The following is a 14,582-nucleotide window of genomic DNA, read 5'->3' on the forward strand; positions in this document are numbered from 1 at the left end:
AATGGAGGGGCCTGGCAGTCGTGAGAACTGTAGTGTGGGTAGCTTCTGTGCTGCAGGGCTCCGGTTATGAGTATAGCAACATGATAACCCTCCCCCAGAAAGCCCACCGCGTAATTTAGGGCTAAGTTTTCCACCCTGTCCCAGGTTTCTAACTCGAGTTGACTCTACTTCAAAAGAAGGAGAGCTTGTTTGGCCTAATACCCATGAAGTGCCGGTTTCAGGAACACGACATGCTGTTAAACCACAGCCGTGTAAGCTTGCGGCCGCTGAGATTTTCCAACGATGAAAGTTTCACTTTTCAAAGAAAAACATGACACTGCAAAGCCAGAGAGATGTAAGGTGACTGGTGTTGATTGGCTCCAAGAAGCCTTTTCTCCCAAAGAGCACCTACTATGCGTGGGTGCGTTCTGGGCAGGGGCCAGGGAGGCACAGGAGGACGGGCTCACTTTTCACCCATGAGACACAGTGGCTGCCTCAGACTAGCTCTCCAGAGGGGAGAGAAAGGACAGCTGGGCAGAGTCCAGTGTGGACACGTGGCATTGTGGAGGCTGGGGAGCACTGGGGAAAGTGGCAGAGTGTTACCCTAGAAGCTAGGTCAAGTGGATTGTCCGCGAGTCAGCCAGAGCAGATGCGGGAGCCAGAGCTGGAAGCGCTCGGCCACAGGGCAAGGCAGACAGGGAGAGAGAGAGAGCCCAGCAATCCACACAGGGGACTCAGTGTCTCCGTCATATCACATGTCAGGCCCCCTGGGCTCCCCCCTTCACATCTGGCTCCCAAGTTTGGCAGAATGGTCGAATGGTCAAGAAGAGCTACTGAATGAAGCAGGGATGTCCTGTCTCCCTAGACTGGAGTTCATGTGCATTTCAAAGGAGAGTGGGTATCTGTGGACCCGAACTGATATAAAATCAAATCTCAAAGAATCACAATTCTTTAATTTTGTAAAGGAACTTGGGGGTCGTTGAACCTAACCTCTCCTTCCATGTCAGAATTCTTACAGTGGCTTCATTTTCCAGCTTCTGTATGGACGCCTCCACTGACAGGGAGCTTGTTCACTCATAAGGTAACCTGTGCCATCACCAAAGGGCTTTAATCATCTCAAAATGTTCTCCTTATATGGTGCTAACTTCTCCTTCCTTCTAACTTGCCCTCCTAAGCGCATGCTCTGTCCTTTGAAACAGGTATGAATCTGTATTTTCTGTAACAACCCTTGACCTCTTTGAAGGCGGGGCCACGAAAACCTCTCGAGACATCCCTAGTTCCTTGCATGGTACTTGTGTGGGATGGCTCCTGGACCTGGCTAAGATCATCTGAACACTGCTCATGTCCTTTGAAAAACATGCTCTCCCCTTCCCAAACCTGAGAGCCATTTTCCAGAGACACCAAGAGCAATGTAGGTCAGATTGTGGGCTGTATGTGGGTAACACTGGAAACCTGAGCCAGCTGACCTCAAAGACCACAGATGATGGCCACTTCAGGAACTCAGTGGTGATCTGGATCCATCCAGAGTGCCCATGGTGACCCTTCCAGAGAAGCCAGGGCAGCCTTGACCAGGCCTGAGGCTGAGTACTTGCTAAGGCTGGGAAGTCTGCAGCCTCTCATTGTTTGGTGTAAAAGCAGGCCCCGGGCCAGTGTCCATGGATGCTGGATTTCATGGACACTGGTGGGGAAAACCACTGAGCCCAGAGCTCGGCATAGAAGGGAGAGGCCCGCCCCCTTGTGGACCTCTGGGGGGTGGCAAGGTGCGAAAGTACCTTGAAACCTCACTGCTGAGGAGTCTAGGGGAACAGTCACTTCCTGTCACACTGCCATTTTACCAGTTGCCTCCGGCAGCCTGCAAGAGAAGTGATCTGGACTGTCACAGGGCAGGGGAGCAGTAGCAGGGGACACATCCCTAAGTTAGGAGGTAGAGACCCCTGGATCTATTTTTCTGGCAACAGAAAGTTAGAGATAAATCAAGCAGGTGTTGTTAGCTGTTGGGAAAAATAAGAAGGCAGCCGGAGGCCTTTCCTGGTTCAGCCACTCGCTGGGTGGCCCCAGGCAAATCACAGTCCCTCAGTGGGCCTCCCAAGGCTGAGCTGGATGAAGGCTACATCCCTCTGAATGCTCATCTGGAGGCTTCCACATGCCAGCTCTGACAATAGGCTGTCATTGGTGGCTCCACGCCCCTGACTGAAGACTAGAGGGATTATGGGAGGCGGCCAGGGCAAGGGCACGTGTGGAACGCGAGACAGAGGACACCAACTTGGCCAGCTTGGCTTCCCCACCAAGGCCCCGGAGAGCACACCACGCCCTTCCAGCATGTCACAGGGAGCACTGCAGAGTCATTTCTCACAGCGGTCTCCCCTCCTTCCATACCCTGGGCCAATCCTGAATCTAGAACAGTGACCTCGTCCTGAAACCCTTCTCCACTGAGTGATGCCTGGACACTGACCCAAAGGTGTCTGTGCTATAAAACATGCTTGCCCCAGCTAGATGTGATCCCGGCCTGTTTCACGTTCAATATGGCCGTTCACAAACATGGAGTCTGCCTCACACCCAAACATCTCTACGCTGCCTTCACACAGCAGTAAGCTTATTTTCCAAAGCTGTGTTTTTATCGTATTTTCAGGGTAAATTCTGTACTACTCTGTAATTGATGAGCATAATTGGGCTAAATGTAACCTGGAAGATGCAAGCCAGAAGCACTTTCCTCAGCGTTCTCCAGATGAAAGATAGAGGTGGATTTTAAAAATCGAATTATATTTTTAAACGGTTCAAATTTTTTTCTGCACTATGCTCACAGAGACAAACGGTCACAGAGTCACTGAAGATGTTCTTTTAAAACGAATTAACTGTCCTTTGCCAAAATGAAAGGTATTGAAACCCTTATAAAATATGGCCTTGTATAAATAACCTGAAACAATGTCCTCAGGCTAGTGTGCTTCTAGCTGGAAGGATCTGGGGCAAATGTTATGAGGGGAGGGGTCATCTTGCACACCCAGGTACACTAAAGCTTTGGCTGAAATTAAATAAGCCTGTAATTTCTCATTTAAAAAAGCATTATAAAGTTATTATAAGACATTTTAAGTTATTACACAAACACCCCTTAAAAATTAGAGGATTCCAGCAAGCAGTATAATCCAAGTTCTACCTAAAAAGTAAAGTCAGGTGGAACATGTAACTCTAATTGCAGACAGAACCCTTTTCAAACACCTATTTAGACCACCCAGCTTCTGCAGTATTGCCAAATTCTAACATTGTAATGAAAATTTTAAAGTCCAAAACCTACAAGCCATCAGAGGTTCAGTAAGCAGATTGTGCCATTTCAAAACTGAAAATGTGCTTGCATAAGCAAGTCACCGGGGCTAACCTTTCTGGATGGAGAGCCTGGCCTCCAGTTCAGAACATGGCTATGCCAGGGTCAGAAATGTGACCAAACTGCGCTTTCACGGAGGTTAGCCAAGGTTCACAAGGTCATGACTGGGCCGTATTATCAGTCCTGTCAGGCTCACACCCTATTGCCTGGCATAGATAAAAACTTTATCTGTCAGCTCGCTAAATCTACTCCTCCCGCCTTATTTTCAATAAAGAAAAGCCTGGACTGGCTTATCTAAACCAGAGACTGGCCTCTTCCAATACTGTTTTCAGAGGCAACTTCTGGTCTCAGTTTTGGTCAATAACTGTCCATAATCAGGGTGACTGGCTTTCTCTTACCTGAAACCTTCAGACAAACAGCGCTGGCACTATGCTACAACATAGACTGATTATGTTTATTAAGCGTACTAAGTTTATGGCTGAAGGTGTTAGGTTAGAGTAGCATGTCCTCAAGTGTTACCTTTTCAAAATCATCTTTCCTCAAGGCAAAGCAAGCAGAAGCAGAAGAAGAGGAGGAGGAGGAGGAGGAGGAGGAGGAAGAAAAAGAAGAAGAAAGAAAAGAAAAAAATCTAATATAAACTTTGGTAGATTTTCCAAATAGGGGACTCTAAACCGTAGAAACATTTACAAAGTCACCTTTGGACTAACTCACACTCGCGAACATTTATATTTTTCTGACGACTGTTAAAAGAAAAAGCAGCTAAAGTTTCTTCCTCACAGAAAATCAAGACGCACAGATAACATATAAAGCCATGCAGCTAGATGCTTAGAAATCTGGCTAAATATAGAAATATAAGACAANCAAGCACCTTCAGATTTTACTTTATTTGGAAACTATCCAAATTCATTATTTTAATATTTAAAGACTGCGGTAGCGTAGGAGAGACACATAAATATTATAATATACATTTAGAAATTAAATATAATAAAATCAACATGACACTATGTAAAAACTCATGCGCACTTCAAAGAAGTGTGAAGTCTGGGCATTCACACCCGTCAGGTTCCCCCTGGAAACGGGTGAACGTGGCAGGGAGATCATCCACAGGGTACACGGTGGGACTGGTTTTCATTGTAGGAGGTCCATTTAGAAGCCGCCAGTCACAATGCCTGGCCAGCTCCACTGTAAATATTTTGAGAAGAATTTTTGCAAACTCTTTCCCTACGCAGCTCCTCAGGCCGCCTCCAAATGGAATGAAGCTGAACCTGGATGCATCCTCTGGGTGAGGCAGCATAAATCGGTCAGGATTAAATTCCTCCTTGTTGGTGAAGATATCTGCTACATCGTGAGTATCACAGATACTGTAGATAACATTCCAGCCCTTGGGAATCTGGTATCCCTGCAAAAGATTATGAAGTCCCAAGGGCTGACAAACTGGAATTTAACTTTCAACAACAAAAAGTTATCACTGATAACCGGGGCAATTATGAGCTGAAAAAAAGGGATGTGTGGAGAGAGACAGGGCAGACAGATGTTCAGATTGCTGAAACACATGGCCACAGGGGGCAAGATGATGGTATCAGAAGCATAAAAAATTTAAACCAATTACAGGGAAGCAAGGGGAGCCTTAAAAACACAACAAATTAACTTACATTTAATTCAAAAGTCTTAAGAGCGACCCGAAACCCTCCTGGAACTGGGGGATTCAGTCGAAGGGTCTCTTTAATAACACACCCAGTGTATTTAAGCTGTCCCAAAACTTCCATGTCCAGCTTGTTGTCTTGATTGCTCTTGCAAAGTAAACCCTATCAAAACAGTCATACGGAGGTGAACGGTTATTCTGTGCTCCAATAAGATCAGCCCAGCAGACAGTAAACAGGGCTTAAGTGGCGGCTAGATCCAAAGGGTCCCATGTTGGGAGTTTTCCCCCAGAGGGGGAAACTGTGAGCAGCTAATGGCCATTTGCCTCCACCCCTTGGCCCAAATCCACTAACTATTTACAATTCCAAGAGAAGGCTGCTCCCCACTTAGAACCACCAAGCTTCTCCTCCCCCCCCCCCCCCCGCCCCCACCACCAAGGAGTCCCCATTCACGCCCTTGAAATACAAAGTTGAGAAAGTGGAATCCAACTGAAAATCTCCAAGGCACTGCAAAAAGTGGAGAAGGGGTAGGAATACAAGAATCAGTCCCTGCCTGCGTGGGATCACAGCGCACCACTCCTTCCTTTTTATTCACAAAGCTAATTCTCTTCTCGAAGCCAGCCCACCCACCCCTTGGCCCTGCGCTTTCAAAATACTCCCCGAGAAGTCAGCACACTTACATATTGGCAAGATGGCCAGGGGGCAGCAGAATTTCTCAAGCTAATCTCTCAACCCCAGTGTCCCCCTACCTTACTCTTGAGCTCCTCTCGAACTTTCTTGAGAACATGGGGGTAGAGCCCCAAGTAAGTAATCAGAGACGTGGCTGCACTAGCTGTGGTTTCATGTCCTCCAAAGAGGAGTTCGGTTGAAGATTGCTTTAGTGCCTAAGGATGGAAAAATCCAAACGTTTTTACAAGCCTGTATGCAATTGTACACAGCAATTACTTAGAACCGAACTGGAGGTTCTGGAAAGATGAGATGAACTAAAAGCTTGCTGATAGAAAGCCAAGGAAGGCTACATTTTTAAACACAATGCGTAGAATCTCTTTCGTTCAGCTAGAGAAGGAAGGCCAGTAAGATCCCACTATGCTGGTAATTCTTGAATGAAAGCCTTGGTTGTATTAAAATCGCCCAACATTCTTTGTTTACATTTTGCAAATTCCAACGTTCCCCGAAAGCCTGGTAAGACTAGGGGACATTCCCTGTTCCGCTGCATCCTCTCCCACAGCTCTCCGGACCCGACCCGCAGTCTCAACCTTCCGGGTCCCAACCCTGGGGTCTGGGCGTGAACTTTGGGGACCCAGGAACCGCCCTTGGAAAGCCAGAGGACCAAATTCCGCAGTGGCTCTTCCCGAAATTGCCACTCACCTGCATGTCCAGCCTCTCTCCCCTCTCCCACGAGTGCTCGATCAACAGCTGCAGAGCATCTTTGCAGCCACCGCCCGCCTCGGCCGCCCGCAGCCCGCAGATCTTGGCGCGAATGTTCTCCTCTATGCGCGCGTGGATGAGGTTGCGCGCCTTCATGCCCTGAGCGCAGAGAGCGCACGGCGGTGAGCTGACGCCGAGCCCCGCGTCCCCGCGCCCTTCGCTCCTCACGCTGCGCGCTCTCTTACCCGGTACAGCCCACTGAAGGGCACGTCGATGGGCAACGAGAAGAGATTGCGGGTCATTTCCTCGAAGGCCTCCACCAGCTGCTGCTCGGCGTCCCCGCCGCTCGCCAGCCGGGGCTCACAGCCCAGCAGGATGCGCATGGCGATGCGGAACATGAGGCGCTTCACCTGGGGGTAGACCAGGACGCCGCGCTCGCCGCAGCTCAGCCACCGCTCCAGGCAAGTGCCCACTTCTTCGGCGATCACCGGCACGTAGTACTGGAGCGCCTCGCGGCTGAAGGCCCGCATAATCACCTGAGCCCCAAAGGAGGGAGAGTGTTAAAAACGCCCCCCTCGCCTTCCGGGATCCCCTTCCAGCCTCCCCCAGCCCCGCCAGACCCAAGGCACGTCCCGGCTGATAAAGCTGAACTGGGCTTGCCCGGGTCCCAGCCGACGTCTCGTGCAGCTAGCGCTGGCCCGGCCCAGCATTATCTGCTTGAACGCCTCCGGCGGACAGGGTCCCCCCCTCCCTGTCCGGGCACCGCCGCCCCCACCTTCTTGCGCTGCTTGTGAGAGGAATCGTGCAGGTTGGACAGGCAGCCGGAGCCCAGGATGGTGCGCACCGACGCGGGCCAGTGAACCGACACCAACCGATGCTCCCCGAGCAAGATGCGCCGCACGTTGTCGGCGCCCATCACCCGCACTGTGGGCCGCCCGAACAGATGCGTCTTGTAGATGAAGCCGTATTTCCTGCGCTTCATCTGCAGGAACTTCCTTCGCTGCGAGAGGAGGGCGGAGGAGAGAGGCAGGCGTGAGGGGGCGCCGGGGAGCGCCGCGCCTCCGGCTAGCCCGGATCCTAGCCATAGCCACCTCCCTCTCGGGGACGCCTACCCTGGCTTCTGGACGCGCCGAGCGCAGTCGGGCTCCTGAGAATCGTCCTGTCCCGCCCAAGCTCCCTTACCTGTAGCACCATCTGCAGTGTTTCCCCAAAGAAGGGGAAGCCCATAGTTCCGGGGGGCAAAGGGAGGGCGCAGCTGCGGTCGCGGCCGCTCACGCAGTACAGGTCCCAGAGCTTGATCGCGGCCAGGAAGAGCAGCAGCGGTAGCACGAAGGTGCAGAGCGCACTGGCCAGCAGCGCCGGGAGCCCCATGGCGCGCCGCGGCCTCCCGCGCCACCTGCCGCCGCCGCCAGCGCTCCGAACCCCGCCGCGCGCCCGCTTTATAGGCGGCCCAGGTTGCTGCCCACGTTACCTTGGTCAGACAATTAGTTCACCCAAAGTTCATCTTTAATTGCGGATTGGGCCCCTGGCTCCTCCCCCCGCGAGGCGCTGCCCAAAATCTTTAACCGTTTGTTCCGCGCCGAGGCAGAGGCGGCACGGCGGCGGCTTCCCCCGGAGCGCGCCTCCTGGGGTGCGAGGCTAGGGCGAAGCCTGCCTCCCCCCTTACAAGGTGTGCGGGTCTCCGAGACGGCGGCAGAGGCCACCCGGGCTCCGGGGAACGGGAACTCCAAGCCCTGGGCTTCCTGGTGATCTCTTTGGAATCCCTCCCGCCGGGTCCGACGGGCGGTCCCAGCCCAGAGCTGCCATCACTGGCTTTTCATTTTCAGGCGCGGCTCCCTTCCACCTGCTGGGGAAGTAAAGGAAAGTGCGTTCGGGGACCGACTAGCCTGCCACGTCCCACACTGAGGAAACTGAGGTCCAGAACGCAGAGCAAAACGCAGACCTCCCGACTCTCCCGAAGATCCCGCAGCAGAGCCCGGGACCGAGACCTAAGTGAGAGCCGTGGGGAGCCAAGCATGATCGTAGGGTCATAGATCCTAGCTCCCCAAACCCCTCAAGGAGGTCAGCACTCATGTAATCTTGGAAGGTCCGACTTAAGGGTACAAAAGGCCTCCAGATCCCTCAGGACTCCAGGTGTAATCCTGCACAAGTCTGAGCCCCAACTCTGACCTCCCAGCGGAGACCACAGGGGCAATTCATCCACGGCTCAGCGTTCTGAGAACTGGCAGCAGCCGGCCGGGTTCCGAGGGCCCGGGGACGCGCAGCCCCAGCTAGGCAGAGAGGAAGAGGATCCTTAGGCCTGGGAAGGTAAGGGGACCGAGACGGAGCAATGAAAGCCTAGGAGTCTGTACTCAGGGGCTCGGCTCCATCTCTACTTGTATGACCTTGAGCTAGTCACCACAAATCCTTGCGCCTGTTTCCTTCTTAATATGGAGGCGATAATTCCCAATCTGTCTACACCCCGGGATACCTGTGTTTTCAAATGGGCTTTTGGTTGCAAATACTTTCCCCAGCTCCGCGCACTAGATTACGTCACCAGGATGACCTGGAGTCTTCCTCCGCTCTCACAGCCCCCACCCCCCGAAGCCATCCAGGTGAGAGGAGTGCTCGGCCCTAAACCCAGGCCTCTGCCGGCCGCAAATGGGAGTGTGGAGAGAATCCGTCCTCGGAAACCGGTCTGGCCTTTGCTCAACTGCAATCAGCCGCTCCTGCAGCCGATCCGGAGCTCTGTCACTGCGGAGTGCACGTGCGCTCCCCACTTCTCACCTGGCCGGGCCACACGCATCCTCACTTTGAGCGCTGGACTCACCAGCGGCGCCGAAAACGAAACAATACGTTTGTTTAAAACTAAACGGCGGCTCTTGCAGGAGCACGCCGCGCGCCTTGGAAGGCGTCCCTTGTAAATGGAAAACTCTTTGATCCTAAGAGCTGTTAAATAGGTGACCCTCCCGCGGTGGTCCCCAACGCCAGCGGGATTGGAAAATGCGGAGATGTAAAGGCCGCGCAGGCCCCGCAATGCTCCAAGCCGGAGTCGCCACAGGACTTGCTTGGCAGTCTGCGTTTCCCCTCACAACCCCACTCGGTGTTTCAGAGGCTCTAGAGAAGGGTCTCTCCCACTATCATTTCATCTAACCATTTGGCGACTGCAAGCGGTGCCAGCCAACTTCTGGGCACCAGCAGAAACGGCGCGTGACGCGCCAGAAGTGATTCGCAGAAATCCTGGACCCGCCCATTTCTAGACCGTGCTCCGGCCGGTGAGCAAAACTGGCGAGCGGGGGCGTGACCTGGGGCCCATTCCCAGTCCTCTGGCCTGACCTGCCTGTGACCCCTGCAGGCCGGACCGTGACATCCGAGTGAACTCTGCAGGGCCACCTCGCCAAGTTCAGCGCGCGCCGGGTCACAAGATGAGTGGGGCCTGCGTGCTGGAAATTGCCGGGGGAGGGGGAGAGTTCTAATAAATCTGCCCACTGAGACCCACGGGGGCTTCCAGAGGGGCGTCAGGCAGGAAGGATTAAATGTGAGAGTGAAGATCATTAAAGAACGTCTTGAATGGGGGAAGAGGTCAATAAATTATCAGCGGATAAGAACTTTGATTAGAAAACTTGCCAAGCTTTCTTAAGTGGTGGTGGGCGGTGACCTGCATTGGTTCGTTGGAAAGCAGAGTATTTCCAAGATGTTTACAAAATAGCCTCCATGTTGCTAAGGGTTGGAGGTGGAGAGGGTTTTTTGTTTGTTTGTTTGTTTTGTTTTGCTGGAGGAGGGCAGTGAGGACCCAGAGGTAGACTCGAGTCAGGTGAGCTCCCAGCACCCCTCCTTACTTTTTCCCCTTCAACCCCTTCCTACCTCCTGAGCATGTATTCCTGTCCCAGGGTGTTATACTGGCTCTTTCCTCTGCTTGGGGAGCACCTCTCCCAGTTCACTGCTGGCTGATTCCTTCTGGAGTCGAATGTCACCTCCTCACAGAAGTCTTCCCCACTCCACCCTGCAGAGTCTAGCCCCCAGGTTCTGTGTATTACAGAGGGTTTTATTTTCTTGACAGCACTTCCCATCATCTGACATACTCTTGCTTTTTGTTTGCTAGTTTATTTATTGTCTACCTCCTTCCTAAGCGGCCCAGGAGGGCAAGGACCAGTCTGCTCCTTCCTCAGAGAATCTGGAACTACTGAAGCAGGAGCTCAGATATTCCCTGAAATTACTGAAAATGATGTATCGCTGGGAAACTGAAGCTGCCCCTACTGGAGCTTATCGTTAGTACAGATCCCAGAGCAGGTAAACCAGGTCTCTTGGAACCACCTGCATCACCAGGGCTTCGGAGAACCTCCTTCCCATGTTTCCCTCCTCTCCCCGAGTCGGAATCAACCCCAAGCCCAGACAACTCCTGCCCCCTCTCCCTGGTGGAGCTTCTCCGCTCTGATGTTATCTGCAGCCTCCGGAGCGCCCTGAGGACAGGCCCCTGTTCTGCCACTCTCGCAGGCTCCACTGCCTGCCGGAGCCCATGGACCGGCGCCGGGCCTGCGGTCAGCAGTGGGTGATGAATTGCCCTGGATGGGGGTTATGGCAGTGTCAGCTGAGCTCTCTCGGAAGGGCCCGCTGCGCTCTTGAGCTCCCGACCCTGCCCGCGCCTGCTGCTTCCCCCTTTCCTTCTGGCCCGGGGATCCACCTTAAGCATAAGGTCAGGAGGGCACTAGCTTCCTTCTGGTTCACTAAGGGGTCAGCTTGGGGCCTGGGCGGCAACTTCCCTGGCTCCCCCCATCATGTCTAGCTGCCCTGGCCTGTCTGAAGATGGGTGGCAGGTTGCAGTGGGCTGTTGGGAATGGTGCCACTGGATGCTCTTGGCTTCGATTTAAACACCAGTGGAAACCCCTGTCAGAGTCCTTAAGCCAAAGGGGTCACTATGGAAGGGCTAGGGCTGAGCCCTACATAGTAGCCACAGGCCCAGAGGTTCCAGCAAGGGAGTAAGTGATGGGGTAGAGGAGTCCAGATGGGGTGGCCAGTCTACCGGCCAAGTAGTCCCTGAGCGCACTGCTAGCCCCTCAGGGAAGTCTTCTGTCTCTCCTATGTCATGGGGGGTGGGGAGGGTGGGGTGAGGTAGAAACCGGAAGGTCCCTGCAGCCAGCTGTTACAGAGATAATTCTCAGCCCAGCTCTAGAGCTGTGCTCAGGAGGAAAGCTCTGGGCATACTCTGGGGTGGGTCTTTCCTGGGCATCCTCCATCCGCCGCCCCACACCTTCCCACCAGGGAGCAGCTGCCCAGCTAAGCCTTAGCCTCCTCACTCAACTGCTGCCAGGAAACTTTTTTCTTGGTCTTCCTGCTTTTGCTAGAAATATCCCAAACCTCTCTGATTATGTCTCAACCTCCCATGCAAATAATCCAACCTTAGAGACATCCCCATGTGCCTTTTCTCCCCTGTATGTATGGAAAGATTAAGCGCGTTCTTGAAGTAGGAATTTTTCTTTTAAGAAGTCGCCAGGAGAATCCAGTGACATTGAGCCGTTCTGAGCCCTGGAAGCGCCCACAGTTCTCCGCTTCCGCCGAGACCGAGACCGTGAGAGGGGCCGCGGCGCACCAAGCCCAGGCCAGCTGCCTGGGGGCCTTCCGTTGGGCGCCGTGTCCTACTGAAGCCCAGAGCCAGCCCGGAGAGGCGCTTCCTCCCGCGGGCTGTAGGTCCCAGCCGCGTCCGCTGGGTCTCTGGCACGGTCCAATCCTCCCCTAGCAATCGTCCCCGCGGCCCCAAGATCCAAGCAACCTCCCGGGCTTGGCCCCGGAAGGCGAGGACCCGCAGCGCCTAGCGAGGATCTGTTCCCTCCATCCCTGCGTCGAGATCCTAGCAAAGGTTTAAGAGGCTGGTCTCAGGACCTTTCCTTCCCTGGGGCTCAGAGCCCAGGAGGCACCTTCCCGCCCCCCTGGGCGCTTCTCGCGGGCGCCGTGGGCGCAGGGGCGGGGGCTCACGCTCCTCCCCGCTCAGAGTCTGAAACAAAGCTGCATTCGGTGACCGTTTGTTGAACGAGGGAGCGAGCGCCCGGCCGGGCACTAAGAAACCGCAGATGGGCGGCGCTGAGAGCGCGCCGCTGCCGCTGGCCAAGCCTTGTTCCGAAGCGCAGCGGGTCAGAGGCGTAGCCCATCTCGCGCTGCCGAAGGCGCGAGCGGGTGGAAAAAGAGCCGCAGCCCGTCCACCGGGTGCACGATGGGCACGGTCTGCATGGCGGGGAAGGCAGGCGTGGCCAGTTCCCAGCGCGCCGTGCGCACCAGCTCCACCGCCAGCAGCTGGAGCACGGCCTGCGCCAGCTCCTGGCCGAGACAGCTGCGCGCTCCGCCGCCGAAGGGGATGTAATGGAAGCGGCCGCAGGCGCCCCGCGACTCCTCGCCCGCCGCGCCGAAGCGCTCGGGGTCGAAGCCCTCAGGCGGACTGCGGTACACCGCGGCCGTCTCGTGCGTGTCCCGGATGCTATACATCACGCTCCAGCCCTTGGGGATCTGGTAGCCCTGCGGGGGAAGTGAGGAGACTCACCTGACCACGAGGCACTTGGGGCCCAGGCCCGAACCGACCCTCCACCCCTGGTGCAGACAGCAGGCTTCCAAACGCGGGCAGGAACGTTCCTCTAACCCGGAAGCTAGGAGAACGCTCTGGGTTCCAATTTCAGCTCCTTTCCTGGTGAGCTGTGTGACCTTAGACTGGATACTCAATCTCTCTGAGCCTCAGTTTCTTAACTAGTAAACTAACAAAATGCCCGTTTTGTTGTGAGAATAGAGTAATTCTGGCATATATACTTGATGGTCAGTAAATGTAATCTGTTGTTATGTATGCTTCAGTGTCCTGGGGTTGTTTTTGTCTTTCTTTTTTCTTCTAACATTACATCAAGAGACCTAAGTTCTAGCTCTGCACCTACCCTCCGCATGGGTGGGAACAACGCAAATGACAGGGACCCTCATGACTGTATGATCAGCTCAATTATAAGGCCCTTCTTTGCACTGAACTGAAAGCTGACTCTACCGGAACACTCTCTTCTCACCACCCGCCCCCTCCCCCCATCCATTTGCTGTACAATAATATTCAGTTTTGGTCGCCACACTTTAAAAAGGTGAACATGGGAATCAAACTCAGGCATCCTTAAAATGTTGTGAGGCATGTAAAGCTTTCATGTTTCCTCTACCCACCGTCAGCTTTTCCAACTATTCTACTTTTTGATGTGTCTTCCAACTCCCTGACTATCGTGCTTCCCTAGCCTGAACAGGCTTCAGGGTGTCTACTCAGTGGCTCTCAACAAGTGACAGAAAATCTTGGAATCACCAAGAAACTCTGTCTCTCTCTCTTCTCTCTAGGCCTGTCTTCCCATCTGTAAACTGGACAATGGCTCCCCCTCCCGCTCTCCCTGGTGGACCTGTGCTTTTCTTCCTGTTTCCCTTAGAGACTGTGGAATATAATCTGAATTCCAAGATGCAGCATCCAAGCTGCTTCTAAACACCTCACTCATCCACCCACTTTTGTCTGGATGCTCCCCTCCCTGCTGGTGTGCTGTGCATCTCAAATGTCAGCCCCTCAGATATTCTGGTGTCATTCCTTACTAAAGATCTCTGTCTCCCTCACCCCCATTTGGGATGAAGTATAGGCCCCGGCGTCCTTTCTCTCCCCGGTGAGCTCCTCCAGGGCAGAATCCTGGTGGCTATGGTTCACTCTACCCTGGGTGTGGATCGGGCCACAGATGGTCCTTGGCTGTTTAAAGCAAGGGTCAGGGAAGAAGGTGCCCACTCTTTGTCTGGAGCCACCCAGCGACTGATCTGGGAGTAGAGGGGCAGTGACAGCCATTCAGGCAAACGTCCTCAGTTTCGCAAGCTGGGGCTCCGCTCGGATGCTGCCACGGTGCCGCCCGGCCCTGACACCACCTGACTGACGCGCCAGAGCTGGAAGGGTCCAAGACTACTTCCTTCCAGAGAGTAAACTGAGGCCCAGAGTGAAGAGGGAATTACCCAAGGTCTTGATACAAATGGAGCCAGACCGGGGTAACAACGGCGGGTTTCCTCGAGCTTGTGAGGCAGCAGAGGGTGGGATGTGGGACACAGGGAGGGGGTGGGGGGAGGGCTCCCCTCGCTNCAGTTCTGATTAAGTTGATCGACCCTCAGCGCTGCTGAAAGCTCAAGGAGGCGGGGTTCCTCGCCTCATCCGCTCACCGGGCGCCAGGCTTCGCGCCCCTCAACCGTGATCCGGGTAAATAGGACAGGGCTCGGCGCCATTCGCAGGCGGAAATCGGAGGCCCCGAGGGCAAGAGGTGACCGACCTCGCG

At 54.2% G+C, this 14,582-nt stretch overlaps 2 protein-coding genes across 2 annotated transcripts in view; both read right to left on the reverse strand.

Moving 5' to 3' along the window:
- Positions 1 to 4,228: 4,228 nt before the first annotated feature.
- CYP26A1 (cytochrome P450 family 26 subfamily A member 1) lies at positions 4,229 to 7,674 on the reverse strand. The gene is made up of 7 exons (XM_077780734.1): positions 7,486 to 7,674; positions 7,079 to 7,303; positions 6,549 to 6,839; positions 6,304 to 6,462; positions 5,685 to 5,819; positions 4,948 to 5,100; positions 4,229 to 4,694 (listed from the first exon to the last, which is right to left on the reverse strand). The coding sequence occupies exons 1-7, from the start codon at positions 7,672 to 7,674 to the stop codon at positions 4,320 to 4,322; spliced, it is 1,527 nt and encodes a 508-aa protein (XP_077636860.1). The 3' UTR covers positions 4,229 to 4,319.
- A 4,734-nt stretch (positions 7,675 to 12,408) lies between these two features.
- The window catches only part of CYP26C1 (cytochrome P450 family 26 subfamily C member 1), a 7,691-nt gene continuing 5,517 nt past the window's right edge, over positions 12,409 to 14,582 (reverse strand). The window contains exons 6-8 of the mRNA XM_077780401.1: positions 14,470 to 14,576; positions 13,889 to 14,014; positions 12,409 to 12,786 (exon numbers count right to left, since the gene is read on the reverse strand). Coding sequence (XP_077636527.1) covers positions 12,409 to 12,786; positions 13,889 to 14,014; positions 14,470 to 14,576 — 611 coding nt within the window. The remainder of the gene's footprint in view (positions 12,787 to 13,888; positions 14,015 to 14,469; positions 14,577 to 14,582) is intronic.

Source organism: Crocuta crocuta, unplaced genomic scaffold (assembly GCF_008692635.1).
Source record: "Crocuta crocuta isolate KB4526 unplaced genomic scaffold, BGI_CrCroc_1.0 scaffold170, whole genome shotgun sequence".
NCBI classification, from domain to species: Eukaryota; Metazoa; Chordata; class Mammalia; order Carnivora; family Hyaenidae; genus Crocuta; species Crocuta crocuta.